Source organism: Girardinichthys multiradiatus, chromosome 6 (genome assembly GCF_021462225.1).
Source record: "Girardinichthys multiradiatus isolate DD_20200921_A chromosome 6, DD_fGirMul_XY1, whole genome shotgun sequence".
Taxonomy (NCBI): domain Eukaryota; kingdom Metazoa; phylum Chordata; class Actinopteri; order Cyprinodontiformes; family Goodeidae; genus Girardinichthys; species Girardinichthys multiradiatus.
This window is the reverse complement of record NC_061799.1, coordinates 25353699-25377252: the sequence shown is the minus strand read 5'-3', so window position 1 is coordinate 25377252 and position 23554 is coordinate 25353699. Positions and strand designations below refer to the sequence as shown.

The window sequence follows — 23554 nt, the reverse complement described above, 5'->3', positions numbered from 1 at the left end:
TTGCTTTTGTAATTAATAAGGCATTGGCAAATACATGAGACTTTTGTTTTCAAAACTCAGTAGGTCTCAGATGTGCCTTGATCCAAACCATATGCCGAGTACACTTGAGCAATTCACCCCCCACCCCCTACATCAATGGACTCAGCTGGCCAGGAGCCCGTGATCTCATAGCATGACGTATTTGCCATGTTTTGTTGCTTTCATCAGCCTTGTTGAAGCCTCAACTCTTCTAACATTTATTATTGCTGACGAATTACCTTCATAATTGGTTGCAGTCAAGCTTTGCTTAAAGAAAAAAAAAATATTGTGGCAACTATTGGAGATTTCCAAATTCTTTGCTGGTATTGTGGCAATGAGAATAGCTGTAAAACTGCCAACTGAACGTTATTTATTGTTGCTGTGTCAGCTGTTTTTAGACCCTCGTGTGAAGTTAACATGGGAATTACAGCGCACAACCACAGTGATTTGGACATAGTGAGTTACAGCCTTAACTGCCCACACTGCTCATCCTTAACACACTGGGATATTAAAGTTTGTTTTACTCCCCTCATCTACAGCAAAGCAACACAATAGACGCATGTTATTGAATTCATATAATGTGAGATATTGGGTCATACATCTTGATTGTCTGTTTATATTGCCGCATAAGTCCTCTTTGGTCTGAGAGAAAATGAAGTTGAGGCGTGGATAATGTCAGCTCATAGGCACCTGTGTCCTGACCACTGAAGATATGAAATAGATAATTAAATAAATGTTTTATATTATCACCCCTGGTCAGATCGTCTAATTTCCTAGATTCATCTGAGCATGCTCACACATCTGCTGCACACTATATCCTTTCCTTTCAAGACAATAGATGACAACCTTCTTGTCAGTACAGCATTTTTTTTAGCCAATGAAAGTAATGAGGTTAAGCTGATGAGGAAGGGACTGGAAAGATAACTTAATTTGTGCGCTGACTCCAGTGAACGAAAGGAAGGTGAATAAGTGAAGAGAGATCAGAAGCAGTGTAGGTGATAAAAACAAAAACAAGCTGCAGACCAGGATATGCAGGCACCATCACTCCTCTTGCTCTGTTCATGCTCTTTAAAAAATGGAAAACAATTTCAAGTCTTGAGAATTGCTATTCTGGTATCTGCAGGCCAAGCAGAGGAGTTTTTACAGAAAACAGGAGCCCACCTGGAACAATTTAATCCTAAATCTGTTTCAAACACAGAGCTAGTACTTAATTGTTTCAGTGTTATGTTGAGTGCCTTGCAAAAACATTCATACTCCCTTGACATTTTTCACATTCCAAAAATAAATCTAATATATTCTATTAAGATTTTGTGTGATGGACCAACACAAAGTACCCCATACCTGTGAAATGCAAAAACAGTGACGCATAGTTTTAAAATCAAACAAAAAAAATCAAAATAGTTTTGCATGTATTTGCATTCAACTTGCTTTACTTTGATGCCCCTACATTACATCCAGTCTGCCTTCAAAAATGGAAAGAGAATGGAACAACTACAAACTTACCATGAAGGCCCTCTGCAGTGAAACATGGTGGTGGCAGCATAACGCTGTGGTGATACTTTTCTCCAGCAGAGGTGTGGAAATTGATGGGAAACTGGATAGAGTGTCAATAAAACATGTTGGAAACCTGAGACTGGGGCAGAGGTTCACCTTCCAGCAGATTAGGGACCCTACAAATAAAACTAGAGATGCAATGGAATTGTTTAGATCAAATCATATTCACGTTAGAAAGCATCATTCCAAGTCCAGACTTAAATCTAATCGAGAGTGTTCACAAATGCTATCTAGCTTGACTGAGTTTGAGTTATTTTCCAAATATTTCAATCTCCAGATTTACAGAAACTGGTAGGAGCATGCATCAAAAACCTTGCAGCTATATGTGCAGCGAAAGATGGTTCTACATAGAAGTGACCTAGGAGGACTGAATACATGTGCATCCCACGCTTTTCAGATCTTTATTTGAATACATTTTAAAATCCTTGTATCATGTGCCTTTTGCTTCATTAATGTGATTCTTTGTGTTTGCCTGTTTTAAAAAAAAATCCCAGTAAAGCATATTGGAGTCTGTGTCTGTAACGTGAGGAAATTAAGAAAAATTCAAGTACCTAATGCTGAGGTGTTCATTTTAGCTATCGATCAAGTCTAATAAAAGGAGAATAATGGCTGCAAACACAACTGTATTTTTGTTACTGAAGCATTCTCTTTAAAGATGAATCTCAAGAAACAGAACATCGTTTAACCTGTTCAGCCCGACTGTGTGGTGTGTTTGAATTCTTTTTGTTTTGGTTTAAATGAAACTAAATCACACATAGTAACAGTTGCAATAGTGGAAACACTTGGAAAAATATTCTTTTATGTCTTACCTTTACACAGGTACCAAAAGCTTGCATGTAGACATTTTTATAACTGTGGAGCTATATTTGATTTGTCTTTTATGTAACTTCAGGCGGAAATTGCTTCTAAAGCCCTTAGGTCACTAATTTCCGACAGTGAAACTCCTATATTATTAGACACATACGTATAGTGAAATATTTCAAGCCTTTATTTATTGTAAATTTGATGATTTCCAGATGACAAAAATGAAAAATGCAGTGTGCCAGAAACATTTTGTTATTGCATAACAACTTTAAAAAAGGCTGTTCTAACATATAAATGTAATGGCCATATTATCACCCACACACTAATAAAAGACTGCTGACAGATGTCCAGAAGACAGTCGTGCACCTCCTCCAGATGGAGGGTAAGATACAGTAGGTCATCGCTAAAGAAGCTGGTTGTTCAGAGTGCTGAATCCAACCAGATTAATTTGTTTGTGAAGAAGGAAAAGGTGTGGTAGGAAACGGTGTACCAGGAACTGGTAGAACTAGGGCCATAAGAGGATTGTCAGGCACAATCCATTCAAGTATTCGGGGAGCTTCACAACGAGTGGACTGAAGCTGGAGTTGGGTCGTCAAGAGACACTACGCAGGGACGAATCCTACTGTCATATTCCTCATGTCAAGCCACTCATGAATCAGAAACCATGTCAGAAACTTCTTACACTATGTGTGCATAAAGAATTAGCGGTTTGATTAGGGTGATACAGTTTGGGTCACTGTATAAGCACTCACTATTCTTTGTGCAATGCAAAGTCCTTTTGAATGTGTTCCAGCATTGGTGGGGTGTCTTCCTGGTGAATCAGCGGTCTGTTTGCATAACACTCTGTGAACCTGCATGTTGTTTGTTTGCCTGAAAGGTTCCACTGAAGCAGAATGATGGGATGGCACCAAGAAACCATATCCCCCCCCCCCCCCCGATCGTCTCCTGTTCTCTTTTAAATTGGTTGGGAAGCATTACAAGTGGATGCGACATTATCACTGGCACTTAGAAAGTTCGAAAACCCAATTCACAGGCCGAGAACAAATACACAAAGATTTGAAAGAAAGAGTTGCAGACTTGGACAAGAATACCCTTGCTTTTTAATGGACCACAGTGCAGTTTTTACATCCTAAGCTATAAAACCTGGATGGCAGCACACATTTCTGTTGTCCTAAAAACACTGCAACTGACTCATGGTAACATTATAAAGCTGCCCCCTTTTGATTCACATGTTGCGCCACCTGCTTCTTTGAGCCAGTACTGTCAATGTTGGTCTGACGCTGACTAACAGTGCTATCACTGAGAGGCGACAGAGTATTCCCACGAGCCCTCGTGTTAAAAAGCCACAGTCTGGAAACATTTCTGCAGGCGGCCTTTCCAAGCAGAGACAGATTTGTACATGGGCCTACTTGTGGTTTTGTGTTATAGGTGCATACAAACTGAGGACAGATGTGCTTGGATTCCCCTCACCACCACCACCAACTCCTTCCATCCCTGTGATAGTTGATGCCCTTCCTCCCTCCTTCCAGTTTCCTTAATCTGGGAGTCATTGTGTCTAGAATAAAGCACAGCTGCACAGATCCCCTCTCTAAAGCCATTCAGTTCAGCTGATTACATCGGAGTAAAAGGGCTCTTAACTCGCATAGTCCACTCGCAAAGCCTCACTCCACACATGGTAATGCTCAGCAACCCAACATGCATATGAGACAGACTATTCCCGTGCTGGACTGATGCCAAGATTAATCATCGCCATCTGATGTTTTGTTTAGACTGAGAAGCGTTATGATGCAAAGACTGCAAATATCAGTTTTTATGCGCACAGATTTCAGAAACCTAGCTCATTCTTTATCATTTTTAACTGTTAAGTGCTACTGCAGCACAAATAATCTGTTACAGATGCAGATCTTTGAAGCTCAAACATTTTGTTTTGCCTCTATATTTTTCCAGTTCTTTTTAGATTCTAATGTTGCTTAAGCTAAATCATGAATGTGAGATATCGGTACAGTTAGGTAAGGGCCAGTATGTTCTAACGATACAATCTTGTGTAAAAATGCAATTTTATTTGAATAAAATTTTTACCAAGGTTGTTAAAATTATCCATTTCAATATAATAATTACTTAGGAAAATAACGTTTTTACGGATCTTCATTTATGTCAAAACCTATATTAAGTGAGCTGTTCTCACCTTCCTGAGTTGGCACACAAAATTGCACAACAGGGCTGCAGACACACAGATGCTTAGCCACTCTCCTCCCTTGTGGTGGCTTAGTTGAACAGTGAAAGCAGATCGAAAAAGTGTGCTGTTGCTGAGAGTTAAAAACTACTGTAACATAACTTGCATCCGGAGAAGAGCCTTTATATAAATCCCAAGTTCTACAGCAGTGAAGTATGAAACACCCCAGGCCGCAAAGAACACATCTGTTTCAGTATGAGTTACTTAACAATAACCCCAATGCTCCTCTGTTCAGTGGTAAAGTAGTTGGGGAGCTATTGCTTATGAAAAAAACATTGACCTTTTAAACGTTGTTTGAAACAAAATTATTCTAAATCATCCAGGGTTGTGGGTAAAATTCTGAAAGTTTTTTTTCTGCTGCGTTTGTGGTTTCATGTCCAGCCTTGGGATACAGAGATTATTTGCTTTGCACACATCGATTTTACTCTTGCAGTCAAAGAATAAACCCTGTTTTCAGTCTACTTAGCTTATCTATTTAAGCACAAACTACATGTGGGGGGAGGGTCACTCAGGTCAAAGTGAGTTAGCGGTCAGATGCATGTAAGCTATGGATTTAGCTTTTCAAGAATCAACCAAGAACAAAGAAGGGAGAAATATAAGCTTACTTGACATATTAACAAAGTGTTTGTATATTCATACAAAGAGCTTCCAAGCTTCTCTGCTTGCTTTCTTCCTACATTAACGAGCTGTCGCGTGTCTGAAAAGCCATGCACGTGCTAAAGCTTCTCAGTGGAACATTGGACTCGTCTTTAATCTTCCTTCTGTTGGTTTTTCCATTTTTGTCTTTACGTATTGGATAATTGCATTCTAAGCTGAATCTGGCACATATTGATTCAAATGTGGAATTGCAGATGTAGATTCTATGTATGTTGGCAGCTGGCCCAAACCTTCTCTTTAAAGTTTCTTCTTGTCATCAGTGTCCAGAAGATGGATTTTATTTTTTTGCCTTTTTTTTTTTTTTTTTTTTATTCCAGTAAACCAGCGATCCATGGTGTGGTTTGATTTGCTCTTATAAAGGTGTCTCTGAGAGATTGATGTGTTTTGTGATGAGTGGTGTAGGGCATGTGGATGAAAGGGAAATAAAGCTAAGCAGTTGTTACGATCATGAGTTATTTCATTTGGTTTACTCCAAAAAGCTCATCTAGATGGATTCATTTCCTGCCATTTAAATCTAGAAGGTAAACCAGTTAGCACATCGTTATACATTTTAACAATTTACAGTTGGGTGTAAGAAAAAACTGAAACAGAATTCTGTATGTTTTCTTTGTTGTGTGCAGCTCAAATCATTTTTTCTTTAGCTTGAGAGACACAAAGGCAGCATAGATCTTACATTATAGTCTCCTCCAGAGACTGCCAGCCTCATCTTCCTTTGTCTGCCGCTTTTGTTTCCTGGCCAAGCAGGATTCACATTCCTCCTCTGTTTTCTTTTCATACCCTGACTTCTCTAAAGCAAAAGGCAGAGAAGGAATTCCATGGGCCTTCTTTTATAACTGTAAAAATGTGGTTCATTAACTGACTGCATGTATGAATTATGAAGATACGGGTTCAAGCCCATATGTATTTCCAAAGAAAATAAGTAAAAATGACCAAAAATAGTAAGGTGTGCGTGCACGGATGGTTAGGTTTGTGATTGGAAGCAGTGAACTGTCAGTCTTTACCTGAGCTTGTAATTTGCATTTGTGCTTGATTGACACCAGAGCTATGCAAAACGTATTAAAGCAGGCAATATATACATCAGGCCTTTTTTTTTCATTAGCAGTCACTTGCATGTACATTAGTATTGAGTCATCACTGATGGGGAATATGATTACAATTTATTTTGAAAAAGCACATGTTAATCTTATTCACCTGGGGTCCATCTCTCAAGTGTCAGTTTTTGCTTGCAGTAGATCTGAGCTGTTGAATGAGTGAAGTATGGAAACCTAGATTTTTCTTAAAATACTCTTCCTAAATACTACATGAGGTATTACACAAATTAAAATGGCAACATCAAACACTTCAATAGATAAAGGCCAGAATAATGTGGTAAAACAACACCTGTAATGTTGTGTTTTGTTTTTTGTTTTGTGCATTTTAAAATTTCATTAGACAAATCTATGGGAATGGGGTGTAGTAAACTCCTTCAAAAACTATTATACAATTAAACACAATTATGCAAATATTCTGTCTCTATAATTACTTACAAACACTTGACTACAATTGAGAAAAAACCCTGATATTTAATTGTTAAGTACAAAATGATGATGAAATGGGGGCTGTGGTTCGGCATGTATGGAGTTAATTGGCCTGTAATGTGGTTTAAAAAAAACCAAAAACGGGAGATCTAAATTGCTATGTAAGCATAGCTTATCTACCAAGTAGATTGTTCTACTGCTTTCAAGACCCAGTGCAATAATAATAATTGCTCTACATTAATCAAGTTAATGGGTAAAAATGACATTAACAATACCTAATATTATGACAAGGTAAACAAAGTACAACATGTCTTGTAAGCTGAGTTGAAGTAAAACACTTCTAATTGGTTGCATGGATGGCACACTTATGAGTTGTTTATCATGTTATGGCACTGCTTTCATCTGAAGAGCTAAAGGAACTCAGAAAAAACTTCAAGGAAGTGGAAACTATTAAAAAAAAGCAATGACAACAACCACATCCAGAATAATACAGCATCTATCCACTTGCTTTTACTCAAAAGCAGACTTTGCTGCACCCAAATCTGTTTTTAATTAATTTATAAAACTTGGCTAAATACAGCAAGTACAAAGAGAGCATGACCCAAATCCTGTTATTACTGAGAATATACTTGGGACTGCTGGATTTTTGTGTAAACCACCCTTTAAACGATTACGGGTACATTTTAAGTGTATTGGGATTGAGCAATGTAGAACATTGGTGTCCTAGGTATTCTAGCTTGCATCTCGACATAAAAAAAAATCTAATGTGGCAATTGGTCAAATGACAACCCAGAGACTTTGGAATAAGATGCCATTTGTGTTGTCTATATAAACAGAACACACCTTCCTCTTCTGCCTAGTTGTTTTTCTATTTTCCAAATGTGTAGCAGGTTTTATTTATGCTCTTATTTTTTTCCTAGTTATGCAGGCCGTCTCAACTTCCACTCACCTGTGAATGTGTGAACACAACTTATTAAAGAGACGGCGGGAAGTGGTGGATATAAATCTGAATATTATTCTCATCCTGTTACACCTCATTTAATTTTGACTGTCGTTACCATCATGTTTATTCTGGCGGGTTACTTGTGTTGTGGTATTGACCACAATGCAATGAAAGCGTAAAGGTGTCGGGGGAGGGCATACATAGTACGGGGGGGTGTCTCATGCATGACGGTCATTACTCACATTGGCTGAATCTGCTCCCTTTCAGCATTAAATGAACTCCTCATCAAGTACTGAGACAAGAGGTTAGGCAATTTGTCAGAATTTAATCACATTCTAATAAACAACAGTGCTAATCTTATCAAAACTGATAACATACAAATAGGTTCCTCTGTGATCAATCTCCCGGGAAATGGCTTTGTCTTCTTGAACGTTCATTTGCAGAACCTTTTGTCCAGTGCAAATCAAAGTTTTAATTAAGTGTGTGGTTTGTTGTCTCCCAGTGAAGATCATGTTTATCTGTTAATTGTCTTGGAGCGTGTTCAGTGTATTTTAATTTATTATGTTCATATACAGAGATAAAATGCAGTGTGACTGTATTCAATGTCAAAGTCTTATTTATGCCGTTTTTTGTGTCTTAGGTGGACCAACTGTTCAGACTGATTTTGTCTGAAGAAACAAAATAGACTGCGTCCACAGAAATATTGTTCAGTAGCCTTAAAAGCAGTTACAAAAGCTTGGTATTCTTCTTCACATATACCAGTTGTATCAGATTTTTCACATTCTCTTATGCTACTCCTGTAGAATAATTTATCAGCTGTTCATGCTGCCTGATCCCAAAATGAGGCCATTTGTTAATTCTTTGCTGCATGCACAACCAATATGTTAGTGGTCAGGATCTGATTGATACAATATGTTCCCAGCTTCAGCTAAACCCTGTAATGCTTTCACACACACATCTGTCTTGCACCCACCACATTCTGACCACATGCTTGCTTTTTTGTGTTTTGAGCATAATTATATATTTATGAAAGAGATGTCTATTCGCAGGCCGTTAACGCTGCATCAGGTACTTATTCGCTTAGATTATTGTCCTGGAAAACAATAATTGGTACAGTTCTAGACACAAACCTGCATTCCATTTCTACAGTTCCTTTTAGTAAAGAAGAAACACCTCTTCAGCTGCGATTTAAAAAGTCATGCAAGACCTGGTGAAAATGTCAGGAGAGGTTATCTCATCCCTGGTCACCGGCTGTTTTTCTGCCTCTTTGATTTTTGTGATGGTATTTATACACAAATGATCAAGGGGAGGCACTAAATAGCTTTGAGTCTATGATTTGGAGATCAAAAGACCCCAATAATGTCACGTTGCAGGTTGCATTGAGGCACTTTCGGTGCCTGGCCCTCGTGAGCAGCCTCTTCAGAAATCATCAGCTCAGCTTGAAACCACAGACATGGGGGCTCATGGTGACAAGTTAATAAACTATTTGGCTGCTTTCCTTGAAGACTTTTCTTTAGCCTTTTTAGTATTAACCTCCAAGTAAAAGATCAAGGAATGTATCACCCGCTCTGTCATCTAATTTAGGCAAAGCATTTTTAATGTCTCCCACACATTACCATATTGAAACAGATTGTTCTATTGCAAATAATTTCAGGATTCTGAATAATTTGAAAGGAAAAATATTTTTACTCTAAGCGGTTGAGGTTTTGGTTAAAGCAAAATTATGTATCCTGGATGTTTTATGGTTTATATCTTCCTCCAATCAGAGCCTCGGGGATGAGGTTTAACTTTTTGTCCTGCTGAAAATGCCTGAGGTAGCACTGTAGCGACCCTATGGCATTGCAGTGATGGATGTACAGATCACTGGAGCGTCTTCTAAAATTAGTATTATTGCCTGCGCTGGACTTGAGCAATGGCTTACTAGGGCAGTAGTTCAGGACCCTGAGATTTTAGGACCCCCAAAACAGTTTTTTGTTTTTTTCTTTTGCCTTTTTCTAAGAATGGATCGCTTACACACTCTGTATTTTCAGTTATTTTATAAACTTCTAAGTTTCCAAGGAAGAATTGGAGTTTTAGATTTGTTTCATTATTTTTGTAAACAATAACTTAACCCTGGATTTTCAACTAGGTCAGATGTGTTAACAGGCTTTCAGAATATGCTCTATGTCAGCTTATTTGTTTTTGGTTTATTTCTGTGACTGGCTAACATCACTTCATACAGACCTGAAATAGTTAATTTAACGTTTAGGGTCATGTTTATGCATTGTCTTTGTATGGATGATGGCTTTTGTAGATCATTTTGGCAAAAGTGTATTTTCATGCAGACAAGGTCTAAAAAAGCTAAAGTTGAAGTTGATCCTTTTACATATCCATATATAAAAAAAACCAGCTAATTTAGCTCATTTAAGACGAATGGACATAGGTTTTAAGTATTTTTTTTAAATCACCAAGGCAGTGGAAAAGTGTAATGGAGATGTAACATATTGGCTGGTAACTGTATTTTTAGCTTTATTGGCCCAGACTGGTAAATGAGTGGTCACAAACTAAAATATCTGATCTTTTTTTCAATTGGTGAATACACCATACTGTATTGCCACTGGATCACAGTATGAACAAAACTCTTTATTTATTTATTTATTTTTTTCTTTTGTGGAAGTTTTAACTGAGGAAGGAAGACTCAAAGGTGTTCAAACCTTTACCACCTGAATTTATTTACTATTATATAAAAAAATAAACTGTTATCAAGCTGATTCTAAATTAAGTGGAGATTGTAAATTTGATCATTCATCTTCTATACCGCTTTTCCACAGTGGGTCACGGGGGAGCTGGTGCCTATTTCCACCAGTCTACGGGCGAGAGGCAGGGTACACCCTGGACAGGTTGTCAGTCCATCACAGGGCAACACAGAGACATACAGGACAAACCACCATGCACATACTCATTCACACCTAAGGCCAATTTAGAGAGACCACTTAACAGTCATGGTCTTGGACGGTGGGAGAAAGCCAGAGTACCCGGTGAGAACCCACGCATGCACGGGGAGAACATGCAAACTCCATGCAGAAAGATCCCTGTCCGGGAGTCGAACCAGGACCTTCTTGCTGCAAGGCAACAGTGCTACCAACTGCACCACCGTGCAGCCCTAAATTTAAACATGGCACCAAAAAAATAAATAAATAAAAAAGTCCGAAATCAGAGATACTTTTACCGCAGACCTTACGGTACGGGGTTGGACTCTTTCATCACCCAGGCGGAAGTCACCAAGGTGGTTAAAAAGCTCCGCGGTGGCAGGGCTTCGGGGGTGGATGAGATCCACCCCGAGTGCCTAAAATCTCTGGATGTTGTGGGGCTGTCATGGTTGACATGCCTCTTCAACATTGCGTGGCAGTCGGGGACAGTGCCGCTGGAATGGCAGACTGGGGTGGTGGTCCTCCCCCCTTCATGTTGAAGCACCTGAAAGACATTACAGGCCCCCTGCTGGACCCCCTGCAATTTGCTTACCAAGCAAACAGGTCGGCAAATGATGCTGTTAACTTAGGTCTACACTTTATCCTGCAACACCTCAACCGTCCAGGGACGTACGCCAGGATCCTGTTTGTAGACTTCAGCTCGGCCTTCAACACTATCATACCAGACATCCTCCACCAGAAGCTTACCCAGCTCAACGTCCCAGCCTCCACCTGTCAGTGGATCAACAGCTTCCTGACGGACCGACAGCAGCAGGTGAGACTGGGTAGCATCTTCTCTCGATCCAGATCAATAAGTACTGGTGCCCCCCAGAGGTGTGTTCTATCCCCACTCCTCTTCTCCCTGTACACAAATGACTGCACCTCATCGGACTCGTCTGTGAAACTCCTGAAGTTTGCAGACGACACCACTGTCATTGGACTGATCCAGGACGGTGATGAGTCTGCATACAGACAGCAGGTGGATCGGCTGGTACACTGGTGCGGTCAGAACTACCTTGAACTGAACCCACTCAAGACTGTGGAAATGGTGGTGGACATTCGGAGAACACCACCCCCATACACCCCCCTCACCATCCTCAACAACACTGTATCGGCCGTGGACCACGTCAGGTTCTTAGGAACCACCATCTCTGAGGACCTGAGATGGTCTTCACACATAAACACTGTTCGAAAGAAGGCCCAGCAGAGACTGTACTTCCTGAGGCAACTCAAGTAGTTTAACCTTCCACAGGAACTGCTGGTCATCTTCTACACTGCCATCATTCAGTCTGTCCTGTCTTCATCCATCTCAGTGTGGTTTGGCTCATCCACAAAACAGGACAGGTCCAGACTGCAACGAATAATCAGGAATGCAGAGAGAATAATCAGGGCTGACGTTCCCTCCATCCAGGATTTATACAGGTCTAGGGTCAGGAAAAGAGCTGCTAAAATCTCTGCAGACCCCACACACCCTGCACATAAACTGTTCAGAGCTTTACCTTCAGGCCGCCATTACAGAGCACTGTTCACTAAAACCAGCCACCACAGAGACAGTTTCTTCCCCCAGGCTGTTTCTCTGTTGAACATTCAATAGAGTACAAAACAACAGCATACAGATGTTGCAAATGCACCTTTTTATTATATATGTGTATATTGTACATTGTACATATGTATATTCTGTAATACAAAAACAAAACCAAAGAGCAAAGTGTTCCGGAGTCAAATTCCTTGTTTGTATGTACGAACTTGGCAATAAAGCTGATTCTGATAAGAAGGGTGACCGGAGGGTGTGTTCCAACTACATAGGGATCACACTCCTCAGCCTCCCTGGTAAGGCCTATGCCAGGGTATTGGAGAGGAGAGTCCGGCCAAAAGTCGAACCTTAGCTTCAGGAGGAGCAGTGGAGTTTTCGTCCCGGCCGTGGAACACTGGACCAGCTCTATACCCTCTACAGGGTACTTCAGGGTTCATGGGAGTTTGCCCAACCGGTCCATATGTGTTTTGTGTACCTGGAGAAAGCATTCAACTGTGTCCCTCGTGGTGCCCTGTGGGGGGTGCTCCAGGAGTATGGAATCGGGGACCCTTTATTAGGGGCCATCCGGTCCCTTTACAAGTGGAGCAGGAGTTTGGTTCGCATTGCTGGGATGAAGATCAGCTCCTTCAAGTCAGAGGCCATAATACTTGACTGGAAAAGGGTGTCTTGTCCTCTTCAGGTTGGAGGGGAGTTCCTGCGTCAAGTGGAGGAGTTCAAGTATCTCGGGGTCTTGTTCACGAGTGAGGGAAGAAGGGAGCGGGAGATCGACAGACGGATCGGTGCGGCTGTCGCAGTAATGGGGGCACTGTGCCGGTCCGTTGTGGTGAAGAAAGAACTGAGCCGAAAAGCGAAGTTCTGGATTTACCGGTCGGTCTACGTTCCTACACTCACCTATGGCCTTGAACTTTGGGTCATGACCGAAAGAACGGGATCCTGGATACAAGCGGCTGAAATGAGCTTCCTCCGTAGGGTGGCCGGGCACTCCCTTAGAGATTAGGGTGAGGAGCTCGGCCATCTGGGAGGGGCTCGGAGTAGAGCCGCTGCTCCTCCACATCGAGATGAGCCAGCTGAGGTGGCTCGGGCATCTATACTGGATGCCTCCTGGACGCCTTCCCCGGGAGGTGTTCCAGGCACGTCCCACCGGGAGGAGGCCCAGTGGACAGCCTAGGACACGCTGGAGGGACAATGTATCTCGGCTGGCCTGGGAATGACTTGGGCTCCCCCCGGAGGAGCTGGAGGAGGTGTCTGGGGAGAGGGACGTCTACGTGTCTCTGCTGAGTCTGCTGCCCCCGCGACCAGGTCCCGGATAAGCGGAAGACGACAAGTACGAGACACTTTTACCAGATGACAGGAAGGCAGAAACTCCTGTTCTAGTGATGCTAGCTACATTGACAGTTATAAGATGTTAAAGACGGCATAAGACACAGAAACTGGCTCCAGCCCAGGGGTCCCACATCTTCCTAAATCCCACCCTGAGTATCACAGTAAATGGTCAGCAGGGATTACCCCTTTAGTACAGAAACAATTTAAATGTATTAATTTAGTATACATAAACCTGGTTTGTTCTAGTTTTGCTTTAGTTTTTAATCCTAAATCATCTCTGGCTGTTAACGTTTTAGTCACGTTTGCACCATCCATTTCATGTAGACTGATTAAAATTTAAAACCTAGAAGATTTATGTGAGGTTTGATTATGCTGTATATTCCTATATTATAAGCCTATTTCAAAGTCTTATTTTTATATTGTATACTTTAACCTATTTAATATATTCAGGCAACAATTTAAATACATTCCAGTATACATGTATTTGATATTAAGAGGTAAAATGAATATCGTGGTTGCTTGGTGGTTGACATCTTGGAAGTACGATCATTATGATGTTTCTCCAAACCCTGTGCATCAAGTCGCTCGTCTCAATAACCCGCAGAACAAATTCCTAGTAGCTATGCACTGATAACTGCAGAAGGATGTAGCTTAGCCTTATCAGTTCTTGGCTCCAGTGGCACGTTAATCCACACAATGCCCAACTGTCAGCATGATGGAAAACACAGAATCATTTTGTTTACTCAACAAAGTCCTTAAATAATTGTTTCCCCCTGCTGTTCATATGCACTATAAACCCAAAGAGGCTGCTAATTTTCAAATGACAAAAACTGTTTATTTAAATAAAGTGGGGGGGGGACACATTTTCTGTTAAACAATCCCTGTTTTGCGACAGCAATTAAAGGAATTTGTGAAAAACCTTTTATGGGACGTTTATAGTGGTGGAATGAAAAAGATAGATCATTTTAGGTTGCCTGAGCAAAGATGTATCTTTTGTAGCAAATTCAAGGAATCTTTGCTCGAGGAAGGCTTCTGGATAAAGTGACTGTACCCCTTAGACATTTTTCAAGTAACATTTGAACACTGATACTTTTGTTCCTGTCAAGCAAATTAGGAATGTTTGTCTTTACTTGGACCCAGATTGCCATACCATGAATGCATACAAAATCTGTATTGGGTACAGACCAAACAGAAAAGAATAAAACTGTTAATCATGGTGCTTATCTTTCTCAGTTTGATAATCATGTGCGTCTTGTGATAAGCAGCCTAATGTCAATATGTTTTTGAGAGCCTTTCCAGAATTCTCCAACAGATCTAGCAGCTTTAAGACTGAAACAAAGTGCTGGGGAAATTGGTCACTACAACCAAGCTAGGGAAATGAGATAGCTGCTTGTTTTATTTTTAAGCACTGATGTTATTCTTCTTTAGCTTTCTTAATTGGTAGCGGTACTGCACAAAGAACAGATACTACATATTTTTTCATGCAAATCCCCCCTGCATATTGTATGTTGGTCTATAAATGCATGTGCTTGAAGTGCCCTGCCTTCAAGTGTTTAGACTGGCAAAATTAACTATCATCATTCTCAGATTAAAGCTCGGGCTACAAACTGTTCACTGTCTCTAAAGAATATGCTATTTATGGAAAATAGGACTATACGTTCATCGTATCTTTGCATCCTGGAGTCTTTGTTTAGCGAGACATATTCGGTTGTCATACATAAGTCACTCCTTTATTTTTCAGATGGAATGCAATAAAAAAAAAGCACACTTGAAGCAGTTTTAGAAAAATGTCTTCAATTAAGAGCAATAGGACAAATTATGTTACACAATGGTCTTATTTACAAGCCCTACAGCTGTGAAATATGCTTTTTATAATGATAGCCTTTAAAAAAAAGCAACAAAAAAAACCGCAATGGTAACAAAACAAAAAAAAAACACGCATGAGCAATTACGCATAGCAAGCAGCAATATTACTTTGTGTTCCATTAGTACATTGTGCGTTTAGCAGTTCATGCAATAATTGGCCGATTACAGAATATGCTGTTGGGGATATTTTTTTGTGGTTTGCACTAAAAGTCTCTGCACAGCTAGAGAATGCTGACAGTAATTTGCCATGTTCTTCCTAGTTTTGAACCAGCGTTGATTTTCATATCACAGCAGTTTGAATTGAGACCACAGAGCAAGCTCCATTGGGGCTCAACAGGATTGTATAAACAGTGGTGCTGGCTTGGATGTCATTCAATTTGAGCCTTTACTTCATATTGCGTTGTATCACTGCCAGGTTCAAGCTGGCTCTGCTAACCCCGGTCAAATTCATTTGTGAATTATGCATTCAGTCCAGGGGTGTAGAACGATTTGCTAGGACTAGGTCAGGAGATTGACACCTGAGTATTTGCACTAGTGTGCGTATATCGGCAGCTTCTAGTGAAACACCTATACTGGGTATTTCTCAGCTGTCAGTGACTTCACTTCTCAAAAGAAATGATGGCATGCTGAGATAAACTCACATGAGAGGTTTTAGTCTTGTCACATTAACAGCACATTAGAGGAAGTTCAGTGTGCTGGCTTCCAATAAGTACAGTTGGCAGGCAATAAAGATGAGATTCTGGTACATCTTCTTTGCCTCTGTGGAGTCGGAAGAGTCTACATTCTGTTCCCCCAGATGAAATGTCTTCCCCCTTTCCCCTTTACCCCGGAAAACTATTTGTGTCTGTCTGAGTTAGAGGTATCACGTGATGTACAGACAATAGAGAGGCACTCTCGGACTATGGAGAGGTTACAGGTTTTTTTTTTTGTGTTGTACGGCAAGGGAGGGCTTGGGGTGGGAATTGCATCCAAGCTGTGAATGGGATCATTGAGTCGGAGGTAATTTTGGGCTCTGGTTCAGGGCATTAGTTGGACAGTTCTTTCTGCTGACATGCCTGTTTCCCCCTCTTGCTCCTTTATTTAACCCCCACCCCCTAGCTCTTCTCTGTGCTCCATCGGCATTTCTGCCCAAATTGAGCCCTTATCGTCCTGCCCATGGTGACGTTTGATGGGGTGTGGCAACCAAGATCTCTTTCTACCATTTACCTTGGGGATCCTCTTCATCTGGAGATTGATAACCTGCAGCTGAATCACACTTTGTATTTCTGTGGTGTTATAAGCCACCAGAGGCTATCTGAAACATGAATATATGTGTGCAGGACATTCCTATACATTATCATTGTAGCTGCTGGCAGCTTATAATGTTGTGACTGTAGAAAACCCTCTCAAAAGGGAGCAGGGCAAAAATTTGTACGCATTTTCAACCTGTAGAAAAGAAACTGGGCCATATTTTTGGTTGCGTATTTAAGACCAGTGTACATATGTTGTTTTAAATATTAAGCTTTTGATTACTATGGCATTGGTAATTTCAGTAATATGAAATTTGCCAGTGACTGAAATCATCCAATTTTCATGAGCAGTGACCCGCAAGCTGTAAAATTAAAAAGCGATTGCAATAAAAGTGATTTGCAGTAACAACAACTCACCTGAGTGGAAGTTTTCAATGAGGAAAGAACAATCAAAGTTGGCTGCTTTCAGTATCTAGGAAGTGTTTAAAAAATTAAGTCAGAGGAAACGCAAAAAATGTAAGAAACTTTAATAGGAACTATATTTTTGACATATCAAGATATGTGCATTCAGGCTACGAGAGAAAGTGAGATTTTCAGCAGATAACAGGAAGGCACAAAGGTGCTCTTTATATTTTTAGCTTGCTGCCATTGTTATAGAACTTGGAGCGTCGGCAGTCTTTTGGAAATCTTTGAGTTTAAGCGTCTACATTTTCAAGGGAAGACACACGGGTACTGCTGTTTTCAGAATGCTAGCTATGCTCACTATGCTAATGTATTTTATCTTATAAAAAATTAATTGCCACTCACTGCAAGGAGGCTAGAACAAATTAGCTATATTCTGTTTCTATATTGCCATATATTAAAAAATGAATCAGCTAAAATCTAAATTAACAAGTTATTGTTCTACATAAGAATAAAATCTAATAAACCAATCAATACCCATGCCTTTTTGTAAGACTTTAAGTGATTTAAATAGTGTTTTGTTTGGATGTTTATATATATATATATATATATATATATATATATATATATATATATATATATATATATATATATATATATATATATAATTGCCAGCTTCACTCCTGTTTGCAGAAAATCCTTTTCTTAAAGATGCAGTCAAGATTGTCTTAAACTATGCCCACTTTGAAAATTGTGACGCTTCCTAAATTTCTGACAGCCTTCTGCTGCAATGTGAGTTATTTTGACAGTCCCTTATTCTGTATTCTACCTCCGTCTGAGTATCTGCTGCTGACTTGAGATGGCTGGTGATTGCCTGAGGGCTTTGTGCTTACAGGCACCTGGTTTTAAAGCCAGACCATCAGAAAGAGAGTCATTTATCTGATGTCAGTGTTGCCAGGTTCAAAGGGGGGGAAAAAAACGTACTTGGTCAAGGGTAATTTAACCGAAATAGGCAGTAAGGAGATGGTTTATATTAAAGGTATTATAGCCTAAAAGAAAGATGCTGCCATTTTCCATTTCTATTTTTGGAACTTTAGCTTTATAACATTAATTCTGTGTGCTATAATGCAACATTTTGGCCTAATGACAGTTCTGTGTAACCTGCAGGTTGTTATGCAGGAAATGGTTTAAAGTTACCCACATCACTAAAAAATGTAGTACTTTCAGGATGTGGTGCAATTGTGGTTTTCCTCAGACCCCTAAGTGGTCGGCTATATCTTTTCCTCAAGCTCGGAGGAACTTTATGCTCTCCAAGCACAGATGATACTCCGTAGACATCATTGGGTCCCAAACGTATCTGCTCAAAGAAGATAAAGCGCCCACATTCACAGCTTTGTTTTTTTGTTTTTTTGTTTTAGTCTCACATCTGCTTTAATAATTCATGAGAGCTTCACTGTAGCCTTCATGTAAATGATATATGGTAACATTATGGTCTTTCTAAGCAACACAACAGAACATTCAATGAAGCTGCTGAGGTGTTTGTGCACTTGATGCTATGTGCATATGCAGGAGACACACGTCTTGTGTTGCACTGTCACTCAGTCATCGCATAAAGCGATGTTGTACCCCTGCCGCTGTGGCACCCGTGGGACACGAGCCCCCAAGAGCCACCTGTCTGCCGTGTCTGCATGTGTGCTCCCTGAGTTTTGGATTTCTGTGCACTCTTGTTTATGAAATATCAAACACCAATCACGTATCTCAAGGAGCCGAGGACCGTAATTATCCGTGGAAAACATCCCGGAATGTCATGGGGCACAAAACTAGCATGCAATAACATTTGACATGTTAAAATATTCAAAGTTTTCTTTTTGTTTAAAGCTTTAGACTGCAAGCAATTCACTGTTGTTAACATCACTTTTTAAGTGTATTGTTTTCACTGTTTTTTTATACATTTAATAGTCCTTAAGTAGCACACTACCTATTTTACTTAAGTTTTTTCTCCTCTCTTTTTCCTCCACTTCACCAGTTTGGAGCAGTACCTTTGGGCAACAGCTTGAACTGAATAATGTATAAGTGGGAAGAAGAATCGGAAAACCTTTGTGGGCTTTCTGTATCACTAATTCTCTTTCGGTCCTTTTGTCTACATTCTCAGCTTTTTCCTGTTTGTCTAATTTTAAACCAAAATCCTTCTGTCACTTTCTCCTGCAGTGAAGTTTGTCAGCTGTGGCCGAGGAGGTCTGGTGCGGTTTGAATGCAGCAATCCATCTGACTTTCGGATAGAGGGTGACGGAGTAGTTTACGCCGCAAGGACTCTTCAGCGCACTCCAGTCCCTGCATCGCCTTTGCTGATCAAGGCTGTAGACACCACCACTCAGCAACAATGGGTGACACAAGTCAAGATGATGCCTCCCACACAGGTGAACACTCCTACTTTCTCTGTAATGCTCTCTTGTTTGTTTTTTTGTGTCTGATATTAATGCTCGGGAAATGCAAAAGGATAATTTCTGCCCTTACAGCAAATAATGTATTTTATGCTTGCTGTACATTCACAGATGACTGCTTCCTTGAAATAAAGCAGGTGTTCCATGAGACAGGATGGATGCTTGCATAATTAGAACTGAATCTGTCAATTTACCAGAATCGCAAATGTTATATGGGCATGGCCAGTGAAGGGTAAGATCAGATGCAGAATAGCTTTAAGTAAAGTTTAACTCTCTGAGGTTCCAGCTTTGTCTTCCAGAGGAGAGCACACCTGTTTGTAAGCGATGGAATATGGGAAGCATCTGTGTGAGCTGGGGAAGCTGCTCATCTATTAGTTTCTATGGCCATGTATTTCACATGTCAGCATTGTATTTGGCTGACGATGGGTGGAATTTGACCAAAAAAAAAGCCACGTTATGTCTGTGCGCTGAAACTTAGAAGGAACACTGCAGCTAAATGCCTTTAACCTCACTTAAGGATGGTGGAGATCTGAATATGCCCATTTAGCAATCTCTGCAGGGCAGCGGTACACATAAAAGTACAGCCAGGCTAATTTCAGTTGTGTATTACTCTATTCTCACACTTTCTAAGGGGACAAATGTAGGCATTTATTTGCATAAGTTGGTAATTATTATCGCTTGATCCTAAATTATTGGCCTTGTGGTGTCTTAATGAGCAAAACCCAATGCTATAATCTTGCTTGCTTTTACAAAGTCCAATGTGCTTTCTTTAAGCCTGCTACACAAACGTGGCTGTTTCTGATTGAACTGAACAAGAAATAATCACAGAAAAGGTGGGTGCTGAATTTACATGGATGCAAAACAAATACTGACTTTGCATTGGTACTGTAGACACAAGTCTGCTCAGTAAAATATGAAACGTGTGCAGGTTGACATTTTTTACTATTAGTTGCTGAAAAGGGTTTTACTTTAAGCGTTCCTGTTTGTATGTCATGTTAGTGAAATCTGTACTTCTACATTGATCAAACTTTGTCCAGCCGATACCAGTTTCTGGTTTTCCTTATAGTGTAAACCTGCTAATTCTGATTTCAGCCAATTCTGATTTGTTTATATTTGTCGAAGGATAAGAAAAATATGCTCCATTTGCTTTTAATAAAGGTTATAGTTTTCAATCCAGCTCAAAATAATCAGATTCAAAGATTATTTGAAATTATGCATCCAAGCATATGCCCCTGTATGATTATCTGAATTTACGGAACTAAGAAACATGCATCATAGCATAGGCTGTTAGCTCATTTATTTATCGGAGTAGGCAGACAGGAAATGGGGTGGAGTGAGGGGGAGGACATGCGGCCAAAGTCACCACTTCTGCCTTGTACAGCCTTGTACATGGGTCGCGCACTTTTCAGCAACGTTTGTAAGCTCTGCATTTAAAATTTGAAAAGACCACTGTTTTGTTACATGTAGACAAAAGTGATCAACTCACTTGGTGGTTGTTTATATCTTTAAATTAGCTCTGATTCATAATGAAATTGGGGTGTGACTTCTCCCTGTCTTGCATTTTTGAGGTTATGAGTTATTCAGCTCAATACCCACCCCCACCTCAAAACTCTAATATTGCAATAAATCATTACACATCTTTTAATCACATCAGCAATTGCATTTTTTTTGATAGCGCAACTAATGTGCCAGCCTTGGAAAACATTTTAATCAATGGCAACCAAACAATATCCTCATTATTATGAGTGCATACCTCCTTGCCCTCTATCTCCATCACTATTTAAATTTTAATTCTACCACACTCTGAGAAAACAGACTGTTAGGAAATGGAGGACATCTCTTTTTTAAATTTTTTTCTTCTTCCCTTTCCAAAAGGGCAACTACACACACATGTAATCCTTCCTACACACTCACAAACACTCAGGCCATCACTCAGCCCAACACTCTCCGGGAGTCTGAAGTAGACTTTTAATCTGAAGATGGAAAATGCGGGCTAAGTGTGGAAGGGTACAGACCTCCAGTGCACCAGAGACAGATCTGCTCTGCGTTGGGCTGAACACATCCGCCATGCCATTCATCACTCCAGATGCAAGTTCCAAATAATTACTGGTCTCACTCGCAGCCATTTTAATAGGGTAATAGATATTTCTGAGGCATGCTCCTTCACTATCTGTCCGCTTGCCTTCTCTGCATTTTCAGTGTGGGAAAGCGGTATAATCGGATTTCAAACATGATTAGTGGAAGCTCTGTGACATCTCCCCAGATGTTAGAGGAGGAGTGTGGGATGTGAGTCATGTTATAAGGTGAAAAGGTGGTAATTAATTTCTGTGTTTGCGCAAGGCGCTTCGTTGTAGTTTGAAATATTCGACTACCTAACAAGCTGTCAGTGTTCAGATACTAACAGACAAGGCTACGGTCATTCAAAGGGAGTGGCAGTAAATAAAAAAATAATCTGTTTGTTAACATTAACAGATTTGACTTATTGACTTTTTCTATTTTCCTTCTCATTTATTTCAGTTCAAGGGTATTTGAACTTTTTCTGGCAGTCTTCTGTAGTCTCTGAATCAGCGTAGACAATTTGAACCACGTGCGTGCATAGTGTCTGGCTTTCAGGTACCACCTCCTTTGTTTTAAATCATTTTCATTACTGCTGAGGGAGGATGGCAGATCCATTATGGAAGATGGTATATCTGTGTGGGTGTGTCTTGACAGCACATAAGAGATCTGCCATTTAAAACAATCCAGTGTTGCAGGAGGGAGACTACAGAAGCAATTTCAAAGAGTTTCAAGTCATACCCTCACAAATGTACGGTTTGAAGCCTAAAAGAAAACCAGAACAGATGGTCTCGTTTGATTGAACGAGGATTTAAAGGAAGTGTGGAATAACATTTTAAATAGAAGCCTGTTTGTTGCCAAGATAGTTTATTTTAGTTACATTTTCCAGAAAAGGTCATTGTCAGTCTTAAGTAAGGTCAGGATTTTATTTACACATTTAGAATTTGTAGTTTTAATCTTCCAGTGGCATACTAGCACTTTTTTCCTGAGCTCTGATTTTTATTATTTTTTTTCCTATATAGCATAAATGATGTTTGCTGATGGGCTGAAACGCAAATCTAACTCCACAACAAATATTATAGCTGCACCAATCAATTTTGTTGCCAGTTTCTGATCTCTAGTTTTTGCAAAGCTTTCACTTGCCGTTACCAACGTTAGCCGATTCCAGCAGTCATTTTTTCCAGAGCAGATGCAACATCACACCACGTGTGGGAGAGGGCAGTTGCTGTAAAACAGGAGAGATCAATTATAAACTGATTTGCATATAGTAGCATTCCTAACTGTAAATATTGGTCAGTGTGTGTGTTCCTTTGCCCCTTTTTTCTCAAACTGCGGTACAACTACCAATGGTGGTACATTGGGCTCCATATAAGGGGGCTCAAAAGAAATTTTTGTACAGTTATTTGCAAGGTGAGAAATTATTTAGAGATTTGGTGCCAATAAGCACCTACGGCCATGAGGTACTTAAGCACACTGATTGTAGCTTTATCTGCAACACCTTAAAACAGAAGTGGAAGGAGAGGAAATTCCCAGTATGAACTTCCAGTATAAACGAAAGTGGACGGCAGCGAACCAGCAGCCAAGATGGTGGCTACCTTATCCATTTACCTCTAAAGTCAGAAATGGGAATGGCGATGAATCGAACTTAAGTGGTCCTTTTCCAAGTTCAAACACCTGTGTGATTTGCTGACTACCTGGCAAATAGTGGTTAAGCCAACTACTATTGGCACATAAAAGGGAGGTGCACCAATTAATCGGCCGGCTGATCGACTGGCCCCGATTTCCTTAATTTTGGGTGATCAGCCGATACTTTCACTTAAAACCGATCTTATCTACCTCTGCAAATGTCTGAAAATCAACTGCTGTCCTTTTTTGCTCTGCCATGAGAGAGGGCTGACTGAAAGACCCGCCCTCCAGATCACGTCTTCATGTGCGTGGTTCACAACTGTTGACAACATAAGATTGGAACATTGAAGGTGCGTTGTGACCTTATGACACCTGCCAGTGTCAGTTATGAAGAAAATCGGTGT

At 40.2% G+C, this 23554-nt stretch overlaps 1 protein-coding gene across 1 annotated transcript in view; it reads left to right on the top strand.

Moving 5' to 3' along the window:
- The window catches only part of cdh2 (cadherin 2, type 1, N-cadherin (neuronal)), a 92682-nt gene that overhangs the window by 33077 nt on the left and 36051 nt on the right, over positions 1–23554 (top strand). The window contains exon 3 of the mRNA XM_047367177.1: positions 19237–19445. Coding sequence (XP_047223133.1) covers positions 19237–19445 — 209 coding nt within the window. The remainder of the gene's footprint in view (positions 1–19236; positions 19446–23554) is intronic.